The sequence below is a fragment of the Protopterus annectens genome, chromosome 7.part0, assembly GCF_019279795.1.
Source record: "Protopterus annectens isolate FY-2018-M chromosome 7.part0, PAN1.0, whole genome shotgun sequence".
Classification (NCBI taxonomy): domain Eukaryota; kingdom Metazoa; phylum Chordata; order Ceratodontiformes; family Protopteridae; genus Protopterus; species Protopterus annectens.
Window position 1 is genome coordinate 157,099,870 of NC_056739.1, and position 14,405 is coordinate 157,114,274.

General features: G+C 41.0%; 1 protein-coding gene across 2 annotated transcripts in view; it reads left to right on the forward strand.

The window, feature by feature from the left end:
• The window catches only part of KIF21B (kinesin family member 21B), a 1,412,490-nt gene that overhangs the window by 806,567 nt on the left and 591,518 nt on the right, over positions 1-14,405 (forward strand). For both annotated transcript variants that reach the window (XM_044076606.1, XM_044076607.1), the window contains exons 10-11: positions 11,233-11,296; positions 12,431-12,652. In XM_044076606.1, coding sequence (XP_043932541.1) covers positions 11,233-11,296; positions 12,431-12,652 — 286 coding nt within the window. The remainder of the gene's footprint in view (positions 1-11,232; positions 11,297-12,430; positions 12,653-14,405) is intronic.

The following is a 14,405-nucleotide window of genomic DNA, read 5'->3' on the forward strand; positions in this document are numbered from 1 at the left end:
GACCTGCCTTTTCAGCTGCCAGTTCATTCTCGCCTGGCAGCACCGTTGGGAGGAAGGCTGTCTCTTTTCAAAGAAAATTGGGATTTAATTACCCAAGACAGATGGGTTCTGGATATTATTCACCACGGTTACAGGTTTTATTTCCATACCTTGCCTCCTTTCAAAGGCATGCAGGACATTCCTCCTCTACAAAGACAAGAGGCTCACAAGCAAATTTCTCTGTTACTCCAAATAGGGGCCATTCAGCCGGTTCCTGTGCCAGAAAGGGGCCTAGGATTTTATTCTCGCCTGTTCTTAGTACCAAAAAAGGGGAACACGTGGAGACCAATTTTGGATTTATCTATCCTCAACACTTATCTGGACATTCCCAAGTTCAAGATGTTGACGTTACAACAGCTTTTACCTCTGCTGGGCAAAGATCACTGGATGGTAACTTTAGATCTCAAGGAGGCTTACCTTCATGTGCCTATAAGACTAAGTTGCAGAAAGTATCTGCGTTTTCGAGCTGGAAATTCTCATTATCAGTTCTCTGCATTGCCCTTTGGCTTATCTACTGCGCCCAGAGTATTCACAAAGGTTCTGGCTCCAGTGATAGCTTACTTCAGGCTAAAAGGAATTCAAATCTATCCTTACTTGGACGATTGCCTGATTCTGGCTCAAGAAAAGGAAGACCTTCTACAGCATTTGGAATATGTCATAGCAGTGCTAAGATGCCTAGGGTATTCTGTGAACGAAATAAAGTCCAGTCTAGTACCCTCTCAAGACATGTGCTTTCTGGGTGTGAGACTGAATACAGCACCCCAGATGGCCTTTTAACCCCGGACAAACAAAAGAATCTTTCCAGTTACTTCCATCAACTATCTCTTCAGTCCGGGCTGACTGCAAGGACAGTCCTTCAAGCCTTAGGGTTCATGGCATCTTGTATTCTGGTGCTTCCCAATGCCAAACTGCATATGAGGAAGCTACAATGGTATCTCAAAAATGTATGGACACAGCACTGCCAGGATTTGGACACTGTCATTCAAATAATACCTTGCATTCAAAAGGAATTTTTGTGGTGGGCTCAGGAATGTCACCTAAACAAGGGACTCTCTGTGACCCGGCCAGAGGCGAGTCAGATTCTAACGACAGATGCCTCAGACATTGCTTGGGGAGCTCATCTAAATGGAAAGTGGATACAAGACAAGTGGCCTGCCAGACTACAGCATCTACATATCAACATGAAGGAGATGTTAGCAGTCCATTTTGCATTAATGGCTTTCAAGGAGTTACTTCTTCCAGGGCAGGTGTTGATTCTAACAGACAACACAACTGTCATGTGGTACATCAACAAACAAGGGGAACACATTCTTACCCATTGTGCAGGCAAGCAATGATTTTATGGGAGACTGCGCTCAGCTTGCAACTAACTCTTCAGGCAAGGTTTCTGCCGGGAGCACAGAACTCCTTAGCAGATGTGTTAAGCAGACAAATCATGGATCCCCACGAGTGGAAACTGGATCTTCATGTATTTCAAAAGTTGACAGTGTCCTGGGGAACTCCAGACATAGATCTGTTCGCTTCTCCACTAAACCACCAGCTGCCAAAGTTTTGCACAAAGAGGTTTCATCACACAGCTTGGAAAGTGGATGCTCTTTCTTTCAGTTGGAAAAATCTTCATGTGTATGCGTTTCCACCTCTGCCTCTTCTTCCAAAGGTGCTTCTAAAGGTCAGACAAGACAAGCCAAGGATGATTTTAATAGCTCCAGATTGGCCTCGGCAGCACTGGTACCCATTACTGAGGAGTCTGGTAAAGAAGCCTCCATGGCCTTTACCCTTGATTCCACACCTGTTGTCTCAGAGAGACGGTCACCTGCTCAATGTCAAGCTTCACTCTCTTCATCTAACAGCCTGGCATATTCTGTTTTGAAAGACAGCAGGTCTCAACTTCCTCAACAAGTTTTAAATGTGATTATGGAAGCCAGGAGACCTAGTACAAGGAAAGTGTACGCAGAAAAATGGAAGAGATTTTTATTTTGGAGTGCAGCAAACAATTTGGAGATTTCGGAGCCAAATCTGAGTGTGGCTCTACAATATCTTACTGAGTTATTGGACAAAGGTTTGTCTTTCTCTTCCATTAAGATTCATGCTGCAGCAATTTCAGCTCACTATGATTGTGACCCACCATTGTTTTCACATCCTTTGTTCAAGCAATTTCTTAGAGGGGCAAAGAATATAAGACCCCCACGTAGAGCTCCTACTCCTGCTTGGGACCTCAATTTTGTGTTGGAGAAACTTACTCTACAACCTTTTGAGCCTGCGGCTACTGCTGACTTGAAATACTTGTCATGGAAGACTGCTTTTTTGTTGGCCATTACTTCTGCAAGAAGGGTTTCTGAGTTGCAGGCCCTTATGGCAGTGGAGCCTTTTTTGATTTTTCATAAGGATAGGGTATCTTTACGTACTAATCCTTCCTTTATGCCTAAGGTGGTTTCTAGTGTGGCTTTAAACCAAACTATTCATTTGCCTACTTTTTATGCAGATCCCCAAAATAAAGGGGAAACGATTTTGCACACTTTAGATGTACACAGGCAATTGCGTTATTATTTGAGTAGGACTAAAGATTTTAGGCAGTCTCAGCAGTTGTTTATTTCTTTTGCTTTGAGTTCTCAGGGCAAGCCTGTGTCTAAACAAACTATTTCTAGATGGATTGGGTGTTGCATTACATTTTGTTATTCCCATCATGGCAAGGAAATTCCAGCTGGGATTAGGCCTCATTCCACTAGGGCTACTGCCACTTCAACAGCATTTCTAAGGGGGGTGGCAACTAAGGATATTTTGGAGGCAGCTACTTGGAGTTCAGTGCATACTTTCTCTAAGCATTATCACCTTCCTCTCTACTCTAAGTCTAGGGCTGGTTTTGCCACAGCTATTTTGCAAGGCATGTTGTCAGTTCCTGCTTCCTTATGATTTGCCAGCCTCCCTTACCTCTGCTTTGGGATTCTACCCAATAGTTAGGACTGCAGCAATGTGGAATGAAGAACATAGTACAGTTTTGTACCTACCATAAATGTAGATGTTCGAGGATCCACATTGCTGCAGTCCAATTTACCCTCCCTCCTTCCCCTCTGTGTTTAGGGGTGGTTGTGTAGGTGAGGTTCTGATCTGCTAATTTTGTATATTTTGTATATATATATTTTTTGGTGCAGGTATGTTGGCAGTGTTTGGTTTTGGCCCTTATCTTTTCAGGGTCTTCTGACATCTGGGGCAAGAAAAGACTGAGGATATGACGTCGGTCATGCGCATTAGTACCCTGACGTACTGACGTCAGTCTAATGCGCCCTGACCGACGTCAGCCATATACTTTGGTATTCGGGCCGACTGGACAGCAGACTACCCCAATAGTTAGGACTGCAGCAATGTGGATCCTCGAACATCTACATTTATGGTAGGTACAAAACTGTACTTTTCATTTCATTCCCGGGCTTTGACTTTGGTTGTCTTTAAGCAAACCATCTCCTCCTGGATTTCTAAGGCCATTTCTTTTTGTTGATCTCTTTATGGAAAATGTTTCTCAGTCAGTAAAGGTACATTGTACTGGGGCATTTACCTTCTCTAGTGCTTTTTTTCAAGGGTCTGGATACCATTTCCATCCTTGAGGCTTCTACTTGGTTCTGTGTTCATAATTTCACTAAGAATTACAAGTTGGATGTTGTTTCCAGGGCCAGAGCAGGCTTTGCCATGGCTAACCTGCATGGGTTTGTAGAGGGCTATTCTGATCCTTCTTCCTCCCAGGTTTCCTCTTGAGCTTTTGTACTCTCGCTTAAAAGGAATAGTACAGTAATATGGAAGGATGTAGTACATTTGTGTAAAATCTTAACCATAACATTCGTTGTTCTTTTCACTGCAGTATTCACCCCCTCCTGTATACCCCGGCAGATCAACCACCCTGGTCTAAAGCATTTCCATTGTGTGCTTTGCAGTCAGGGAAACTTTTCCATAAACCATACATCTTAAAACCTGTTCTTTCTAACCGAGGATTTGGGCATAAATTGGTGATTATCTCAATCACTGGTATTGTTTATCAGCTGAACTAGTGACGCAGGAAACAAGTCACTTTTTTTTTTTTTTCCTTTTTTTGTTTGTGATCTCAAGATGTATTCAGGAGTTTGAAAATGCTTTTAACCTCACAGTGTGTACTAACTTATAAAGCAGTGTTCAGGTATATGAATATGTTCTACTTACGTGGGACTTGGACTTTGTTAGGAAACTAGCTTCCTAGTTTGACAGCCTACACCCATACTGATTGCATCAGCCTCTTATATTATCTAACCCCAACCAGGGTCCCATGGCACCACCCCCTCTTTCAGGAGATTGGTGAACTGCCCTTCCACATGATCCCTTTTGATTTCCAGCCAATTATTTAGCCAGGCATAAAGCTATATAGCCCTCTTTGGAGCTGACTTCACCACCAGGAACCTAAAGAGAGGAAGAGTCTGAACAGGTGAGCCCTCACTGACTGCTAGACCCAGGAAGAAACTTGGTAGTGAAGCTCTGAGACTGGCACATCACAGAACTACACTGTGAGACTAGGGACATTCTCCCTGTCATCCTGTATACCCCAACCTAACTTTAATTGTGTTGCAAATTACAGAAGTTATCACAGGACCCCACTCCATGCTGTTGTATGCTTTACACCATAGACAGTTTACCCATTGCTCAAAGATAGTTTGAGATGCCTTGCTTTCATTAAAGATTTTGTATAATCTACAGTTCACCACTTGGTGGATTTTTATTCCATGAGCACACAAAACCTATACAAAAGGTTCTGAGGTCTCAAACTTTATTTGCATTTTTCCTCTTACTTGTGTATATCCATGAGCCCTGTAACAATATAGTACATATGTGTAACTGTGGCTTGTTTTCACTGTAAACTACTTCACTGGATGCATTTATTGCTCAAAAAGGAGCGTGTGCTAGTATGCCTTTAAGTGACTTTCCTTGCATGTAAAAAGAATGGGGACTGTTGACATTAGCCATGCATATGGGCCTCTTAAGCTGGCCCAGTAGTCCTTTGTGCAAACAAGACATTAATGTTTCAAAACGTATTTCAGGAGATGCTGAGCCCCATAACGATGGACAGCAGCCTCTCATATTGTGAGAATGCATTCACAGGGACACGTCAGACTGGAAACAGTTTTGTAATAAAGCTGACATAATCTCCGTCAAAAAGTATGAGCTCCACAAAGGCAGACACAGCACCTCATATTATATGAGATACAAAACAGGCTAAAAGTCTGGTGGTAGCCTCATAAAAGTAGGCATTTTCAGTGATCAAACTGTAAACCACTTTACAAACCACTCTATTAGATGGACCCGATGAAACTCTGGTGAAAGTTTGTTTCTTTAAATAATTAATTAATTAATTTTACTTATTTATTTGTCTTTTGTTAACTGAGTTAGTCCACTTGGCAGTTAGCCCATTTTCGGTGGAGAACTGAGGAGAAAAGCTCCACACAAAGAACCAAATGATAGTTAACATTGCAGTAATATGAATTTGTCTATATAACTATGCACATTCATGCTGTATAGGAAGTGAGGGTATACAATATGTCATCAGAAAGAAAAACCCTGAAAATAACATGAATGATTAAAATTGAGTTGGCAGAGAGGAGGAGGTATTAAATGGAGGGGTAGAGGGGTGAGAAGTAGTTTAGGAAAGTCAGGAGCATAAAAACGTGAGGAGGAGAGTGAAAGGTATAGTAGTAATGGTAGAGAAGATGAGACTTAGGTAGAGCATAGGTCAGCGGTACAGCTGAGGAACCACAGTGCTGGAATTATTTATTATAAAGTCAGCAGAGGAAAAATGATATGGTCTAGCAGTTGGTTAAGTAAAAGGTTAGGTAGAGTGGTGACGGGTGCAGGAGGGGAGAGTTAGCAAGGTATCTCTCTAATTCTCTTTTGAAATGGGATAAAACATATATAGGTAGGGAGGTGTTTTCTTAAATATAGTTCTATAGTGGTAGCTCATGGTGTATTGTTATTTTTTTTTTTTGAAAATGCTTTTATTTTTATTTTTAACTAACAATGAGGCTCCACAAGGTGTTAAGCTGGTAAACCCTCATGGGCCTTTCAGAAATATTCAAATAAGGGACTAACCTGTAAGCTTTGGCATTGGCTGCTTGTTTTTCCATCTCCCAGATTTTCCACTAATCAGCAAGTCCCATGGATCATCCCGTCATTGTAACTGCTTTTAAATAACTGACCTGTTGGATGGGTTGTATTAGAACAAGAGCACATCTACCTGCTTTTAACAGAGTAAGCTACTTAAAACTACAACAAGGCGTCTTTATTCATGCCACAGGGAAGGCATCAGACTGTCCCTTATATCTGTTAGATTTTATCTTGCCTATTCTTTTGTACTCTGTTTCTTGTTAGTCCTATCACCTTCTGGGTCACAGGTTGGGATACCAGACCTGACTCGAGCTTTCTGGATTACCTTTATTCGTTGAGGAATGGGTGGGAAAAAAAACATCAGACAAAAAAGTTATGTCCTCACCATAATGTTATATTTGGGTGGTCTGTTCCCATCCTTCAGTTCCCTTCCCTTCATTTCCATAGCTTTCATAAAAGATTTTCCATATTTCAGACTTCTGATATGACACTGTAACCTACGTTTTGGGTAGGATTTCTTGCATTTCAGACTTCTGATATGACACTGTAACCTAAGTTTTGGGTAGGATTTCTTGCATTTCAGACTTCTGATATGACACTGTAACCTAAGTTTTGGGTAGGATTTCTTGCATTTCAGATTTCTGATATGACACTGTAACCTACGTTTTGGGTAGGATTTCTTGCATTTCAGACTTCTGATATGACACTGTAACCTACGTTTTGGGTAGGATTTCTTGCATTTCAGACTTCTGATATGACACTGTAACCTACATTTTGAGTAGGATTTCTTGCATTTCAGACTTCTGATATGACACTGTAACCTACGTTTTGGGTAGGATTTCTTGCATTTCAGACTTCTGATATGACACTGTAACCTACGTTTTGGGTAGGATGTCTTGCATTTCAGACTTCTGATATGACACTGTAACCTACGTTTTGTGTAGGATTTCTTGCATTTCAGACTTCTGATATGACACTGTAACCTACGTTTTGGGTAGGATTTCTTGCATTTCAGACTTCTGATATGACACTGTAACCTACGTTTTGGGTAGGATTTCTTGCATTTCAGACTTCTGATATGACACTGTAACCTACGTTTTGGGTAGGATGTCTTGCATTTCAGACTTCTGATATGACACTGTAATCTACGTTTTGGGTAGGATGTCTTGCATTTCAGACTTCTGATATGACACTGTAACCTACGTTTTGGGTAGGATTTCTTGCATTTCAGACTTCTGGTATGACACTGTAACCTACGTTTTGGGTAGGATTTCTTGCATTTCAGACTTCTGATATGACACTGTAACCTATGTTTTGGGTAGGATTTCTTGCATTTCAGACTTCTGATATGACACTGTAACCTACGTTTTGGGTAGGATTTCTTGCTCTTACAGCTCCAGCGCAGAATTTCTCAATAGATTAATTGCTGTTTCTTTACTTCACTAGTATTGATACACATATATTATTTTTGCTTTCCAGGTAACTGTAGGCAAACTTGATATAAGGTAATACTGGGGACAGAAGGGGATTATGGGTAAGAGTAGGAGCATGAGCTACAGATTCTAAGGACTGTTAAAGAGGCCAAAGTCTGATCAGAGGTCTGATATGAAACCCATTTGTTGAGTAAGGATGGAAACTGACAACAGGTCTGTCTTCATGGCGAGTACATAAGTTTTGTTCAACTTCAACTAGAAAGCTCACAGCATGGTTAAAATGCATTGCATTATGCATACAAAAAGTTATTTGAAACTGAGTCAGTATTATTTACAGTGGCTATTTCTTAAGCTTTTTAAATGGGGACTGTGTGACGGCCACTTGCAGTATGGAAGATGGCATTTTTAGGGTTCAGAATGAAGAGTATCCCTTGTAATGGGGGGTAGGTTGGGTGAAGATGTGGTTAGAGGGCAGAAAAGAAAATGTGCTAATGGAGATGTAGCTCTCAGGAGGTAAAGATTTGCCAGGCAGGGTGGATTTGCTAGACTGCTGTGGAACTAGCTTTGTGTGTTATACAGGCTGTCGGCTCAGTAGTGCTTCACTGCGATCTACTGTTCACTATTTATGTTGTAGTGAGAGTGGCCTAAGTTATTAGACTTTTGTGCTTCTCACATCACTGCTCTGCGAAGATCCTTGTAGAATATGGGGTTTGTGAAGTGCTACAACTCTCTGTAGATGGCTTGTAGCTGAATTGCAGCTGGTGAGTTACATGCTAGAATCTGACCAGGACAAAGTTCACAGATTCATGCTACTCAGATTGTCTATCTACATGAATACCCCAAATCAGCATGTGTTTGTGAATGTTTATGGTAGTTGGACTTTGTGCACATATATTCATGTGTATGTGCAGACGTGTGTGTGTGTGTGTGTGTGTTTGTGTGTGTTTGTGTGTGTTTGTGTGTGTTTGTGTGTGTTTGTGTGTGTTTGTGTGTGTGTTTGTGTGTGTTTGTGTGTGTTTGTGTGTGTTTGTGTGTGTGTGTTTGTGTGTGTGTGTTTGTGTGTGTGTGTTTGTGTGTGTGTGTTTGTGTGTGTGTGTTTGTGTGTGTGTGTTTGTGTGTGTGTGTTTGTGTGTGTGTGTGTTTGTGTGTGTGTGTGTGTGTGTGTGTGTGTTTGTGTGTGTGTGTTTGTGTGTGTGTGTTTGTGTGTGTGTGTGTGTGTGTGTGTTTGTGTTTGTGTGTGTTTGTGTTTGTGTGTGTTTGTGTTTGTGTGTGTTTGTGTGTGTTTGTGTGTGTGTGTGTGTATAGTTCATTCCCTCCCACAGCACCTGTGCACTGTCGCACATCCATTTTAAACACACACCAATCACAACTGCAGTTGGACACACTCCCTGAGTCACATGTTCGGTAGGAACACTCCAGGTATCACAGTGCTGGACTGAGAAGTGCAAGACAGGTGCAGTGCTATGTAGCTGTCAGTCATCAATCATATGCTGACAGCTGTCAGAACTCTGACAGCTTCAGAAAAATAATGTGGGGATGTGAAGACTAAAAGAATGGGCTGTGCATGTTCTATGCATGCACAGAGCAGCATGGCATGTCCTTCCCAACGTAGTCCGTAGAAGAATGCTAGGCTCCAGTCCCAAGCCCATACTGCAGCACCTTTCAGAGAACCGCAGTTGTTAGTGCTGGATGTGGGCTCATACTACTAGCTCTGGTGTGATTTGTACACTCGCAAACGTCGTCGTAATTAGTGTTCCACACTGAGAAGCCTACAAGTCTGTGAATTGCCAGTTTGCTCAAGAAATCAACTCTGCTTGTCTGTGCAGCATCAGTTGTGCTCCCAAAAATTTCCTTATGAATTCCAGCTGTATTGTCTCTCAGGCTTTGGCTGTTCAGGATCGTCTTTTTTTTTTTTAATGGTTTGTCTGTCCTGTTATGCAAAGCATGCAAATGCTCTATCGGATTGTTTGTGATGACTCAAGTTCATCTGACAGATGCCTCAATGTGGTAAGGGACTTGAAGATTGTGGTTGCGTGAGCTGCAGTAGATGGTGATGTCTATAGGCAGTAATAACTAAGGGTGGGGGTATGCTGGAGTTGGTCTGTCTCATGAACCTGAGTAGGAGGAGAACTTGGAGGGGGATATTACTGAGGTTCAGAGGCAGGGGTAAACCAAATATTGGGTGATATATCTATGTGTATGATACCATGGGGTAGGCAGTTGCTTGGTATCTCTCTATCAGATCCTTTTAAGACCCCAACTAGGATAAAAGGAGCAGAAAAAGGCATCCAGAATGTTGATGAGGACAAGAGAGACTGCTATAAAGGGCTGCTTGTGGTGCGCTACTTTCATTCACATAAGGGATGAGGTTGGGGGAGGCATGCTTTCCATACGGCTTGGAAAGTGTGACACAGTTAAATTGGATAGGAAGGAAGCTATGAGGAGGTGGTAAAACAGCTCGTGCATTAATGATATTAGGAAGTACTAATCTAAGAGGTGAAGACAAGTAAAATAAGTTTCCAAAATGTGTAATAGAGGCCAAGAAACTTGGGGTGCTTAAAAATCTTATTTCCCTGTTACAGCAGAAAATTGTTTTTTTTTTCTGTGTGCTGTATCCTCTAAATCTTTTTTTTAAATAGTTCTTGTAAAGCCTTGCACTCAGTCTTCTTTTTTTTTTTTTAATTTCATCCTCTGATTTTTCCAATTTTATGTTCTCATTTGATAAGCTAATTAACCTTGCTTCTAATTTGCCCGGCAATTTATTTGATTTGTGTATATATTCATTCACTGTTTCACTTATTTAAGCACCTCTGAGTGCATCTCAAATTCTGGAAGCCATCTCTTGTACCAAAACTAAAGCTTGAATTGCTGTTTGCTGAACATCTGACAGACTATTCCCAATCAAAATTCTTTGCTAGTTGATTTTTTATTCTACCAGGGAGTGTAATTACAAACCAGTAACTGAATTTTATCCAGTTCTATAACTTTAGTGTCCCTTTGTTCAAAGTTCAGTTTTCACATAGATGCATCTTTGATAAACCTATTGGTAATTGTGCAGCCATTTTGGAAGTCTTGGACATTTAGCAATGTTGAGTTACCTGGAAAGGAAAGAATGACAGGTGACCAGCTATCCTCACCTAGATGGAGCACTCTAGCACATCCAGTGTATTTCCATTCTGTTAGTATTTGGGATTATGAACCTCTGGAGGCAGGTAAGGCCAAATGCTTGTATTTGTGCAGGAGTAACTAATGAGATGTGTCATATGCAAGTCTGCATTATGACTGTTTTGCTCTGCACTTTCAACCACTGTTCCTTATTCATCTGTGTTTAGAATGAAACTCCTGACTGTGGGACATGAGACTTTTTGTTGGCTTTTTGCTGATTAGCACTACCACCCAGTGGTGAATGCTGGAACTGCATATACACAGTGCTGCACCAAAGAGAGAGATGCTAATGCATATTTTAATTGCCGAATATTGAATGATTTTAAAAAAACATAATGCTAAGTACTAAATAATTGTGTTTGTCTTCCACAATCAGTCTTTGGTGTGAATAAAGCATATTTTGTGTTTTCTTTAAGTTTTCTACTCCTGAAGCTGTCCAGGTACACTAAGTTTTAACAGACTTTGTTTTATCATTCTCCAGGGGACAGTAATGAAGAAATTGGTGCATTAATTCAGAACTACATCAGGGAGATTGAAGAGCTACGGTAAAGTTACAGCTGTTTGTAACTCTGTAATGTCTGGATTATACTGATTATTGGGACAATATTTCCATATGTTTCTGTAGTAGCTGAAGGATGCCTTTTCCCTTACTTTTGTTGTATTTGAACTTTTGTTAGATATGGTGTATGAAGGCATTCCCAGATCTTGGTTTGAGTAAATTTGAAAAGCATATTATACAGTGGTGCTAAGGGCTGCATTTAAGAATTATGACTACTGTGAGAACATGCAGTGTGGTGGGTGCACAGGTCTTGGCCGACACTGCTTTACATGTGCGAACATGCAGCATGGTGGGTGCATGGCTCTTGGCCCACACCACTTTACATGTGAAAACATGCAGAGTGGTGGGAGCACAGCTCCTGGCCCACACTGCTTTACATGTGAGAACATGCAGCATGGTGGGTGCATGGCTCTTGGCCCACACTGTTTTACATGTGAGAACATGCAGCATGGTGGGCGCACGGCTCTTGGCCCACACTGCTTTACATGTGAGAACATGCAGCATGGTGGGTGCACGGCTCTTGGCCCACACTGCTTTATAATGCAGCATCTTTCTCTGCTGGATGTAAGTCGTACATCAGTTCAAGCTGCCACCTTCCCCCAGTATGGGTGGACTAACATTGGTTACTTAACCTTCCAGCTCTTGGCCTGCTTGAAGCACTAGTTAATGTTGTCATGTGGGTCTCAGTCAGAGCTTTATCCCTTTTCTTTGTGGAGCTAGCATGTGTGTGGAACACCTGGATATCTTTCCACAACAAGTTAAAATAATTTCATTTTGACATCTGTCTTGTGTGTGGAGCTCCATATGACATTTTGTTATAAACAGTGCCTTGCAGAACAGAAGAACTAATCCACATATAGCAGTGAGTGGGTGAGTGTAAACTGCACAAGGAGTCATTATTTTAGCAGTAAAATGACAGGGATGATGGCTGTAGCATAAATGATGCTGAAATGAAAAGTTAATGCAGTACATTTCCATTAATTGAGTCTAGATAATTACATTTTTATGCTTGTTTACAAACAGATTGTTTAGTGAACCTCCGTGTCGTGAGCTAGGCCGTAGGTTTTAGAATATTGGTTGCTTCTCGCGTAGGTTTCAGGCTGGCCTTTGATTTTCACAGGACTAAGCTACTGGAGAGTGAAGCAATGAATGAATCTTTGCGTAGAAACCTTTCTCGAATGTCAACCCGGTCACCCTACTCTTTGGGTCAGTCTCCTGTTCCTGGTCTGTCTGTGAGTAGTCCAGCCACTTCCATTGATGCAGAGGTGAATGACGTCCTCAGCTGGGCTAAGCATGATTTGGAGAAACTGAAAAAGAAAGAAAAAAAGCAGAGGAGAAAAAGGTTTGTGCATCTTCAAGATACATTACATTTTTCATTTACAACTTTAAAAAGTCACTTAAGAATTGTTTAGATGGAATCTGAAATGTGAGCATTTATTGCATTTTCTGTGTCAAAGTAGAAAAGTGGTGGTTACTGCAAGAGACATCCCTGTTAGTTTTCTTCTATGATGTGCTAATGAATGAGGAACACTTGAACTTTGGTCCACTGACTCCAGTCTGACACTGGCAGTGTTTTCCTATTTAGTTTTTACTTGGCTGTACAGTTTCACTTACTGAAGTGCAACTTTTGTACATTTTACCTGCATAAATCTGTATATGCTGTGCAGTTTAACCTACCAGGTAACGGTGGTGTGTGTGTAGCCAAATGTTTGTGTTAATATTTGTTAAAGCACCGTATTTAAAGAAAAGTAGGTTAAAGTTTAACATGAGAAGGAGAGCATGAGGACAAAAAAAGGTGGTTCTAATTTCTCCTAGTTGGTTTAGCGAAATGCACAGTATTTATTTATTTTAAATTTGTTAACCGGGGGTGTCTGAGCCGAAAAGGCCCTTTTTCAGCAGAGGCCCAGGGGAGAAAAGCTCCACATAGAAAAATTACAGATACATTTAGTTATTTTAGACATGATCAGTATACACACAATTTACAAAAGACATGTTTTTACAGTGGTATGCAGCACATCAACATTTACAGTGGAACAAACAACAAAATATTAATTTAAAAATAAAGGTAATTAATAGATTTGTGTTGTACAGCTGAAATTTGGAACATAGGTAGAATACATACATATAGTACACAGGTACAGTACATACATTGTAGATTAGCCAGCGTTTGTGAGCAAGATTGAAAACTATTATCAAGTACTCCAGATTTAGTATGTGTACCTTATCTGCTTTCACTAGCCTGGGGAGCTGTCATGGCACTGCCAACTTTGCTTGAGATGTTGCCTGATGAGATCTTTAAAGGAGGTTTTGGACAATGTGTTTTGAATGCTAGTGGGGACAGAGTTCCATTTTTTAGCCACTGAACTACTATATAGTGCATCTCCAAAGCTATTGTAGCTGTTGGTGACTTCTAGTAGTAGTTTGCTTGATAATCTAAGACACCTTTTGGCTGAGTGATGTTATACTAGGTTTTTGAGTGCAGGAAACTTATTGGGGAGGTAATAGATCGAATGACAGAGCTGATTGTAGCCTAGGAGGTTGTGCAGTTCAAGCCAGTGGAGCTGGCTCAAAGCAGTACAGTGATGAGTTCTATATGAGCAATTTGCAGCAAAGTGGGCAATTCTGTTATAGCAGGCTTCCATTTTGCTTAGTTCAGTTTTGTTGAGATTAGTCAGAATGGGAGATATATAGAGTAGGGTGGATAGAAGTTGGGAGCGAGCAATGGCTGATCTTGTGTTGTTGGTAAGAAATGGTTTGGTACGGTAGAGTGATCCCAGTTTGGCATGTACCTTTTTAATAGTTAAGTTGAGATGACTATCAGATTTTAGGTGGGAGTCTATGGTTATTCCCAATAGCTTAGCATGTGCCACTGGAGTGACTGGAGTAGCATTTGTGGAGTAGGTAGTGAATTGACTATCGGTGTTTTTTTAGAACTGGTTATAATCATAAGGTAAGTTTTCTTTGGATTGAGGATAAGTTGGGCTTTGGTAAGGTAGTAGTCAACATCAGAGAATGCTAATTGAGTTGTTTGCAGGAGGGTGGGAATGTTATGTGCAGCACAAATTAAGGTAGTGTCAACTGCATACTGAATGAGA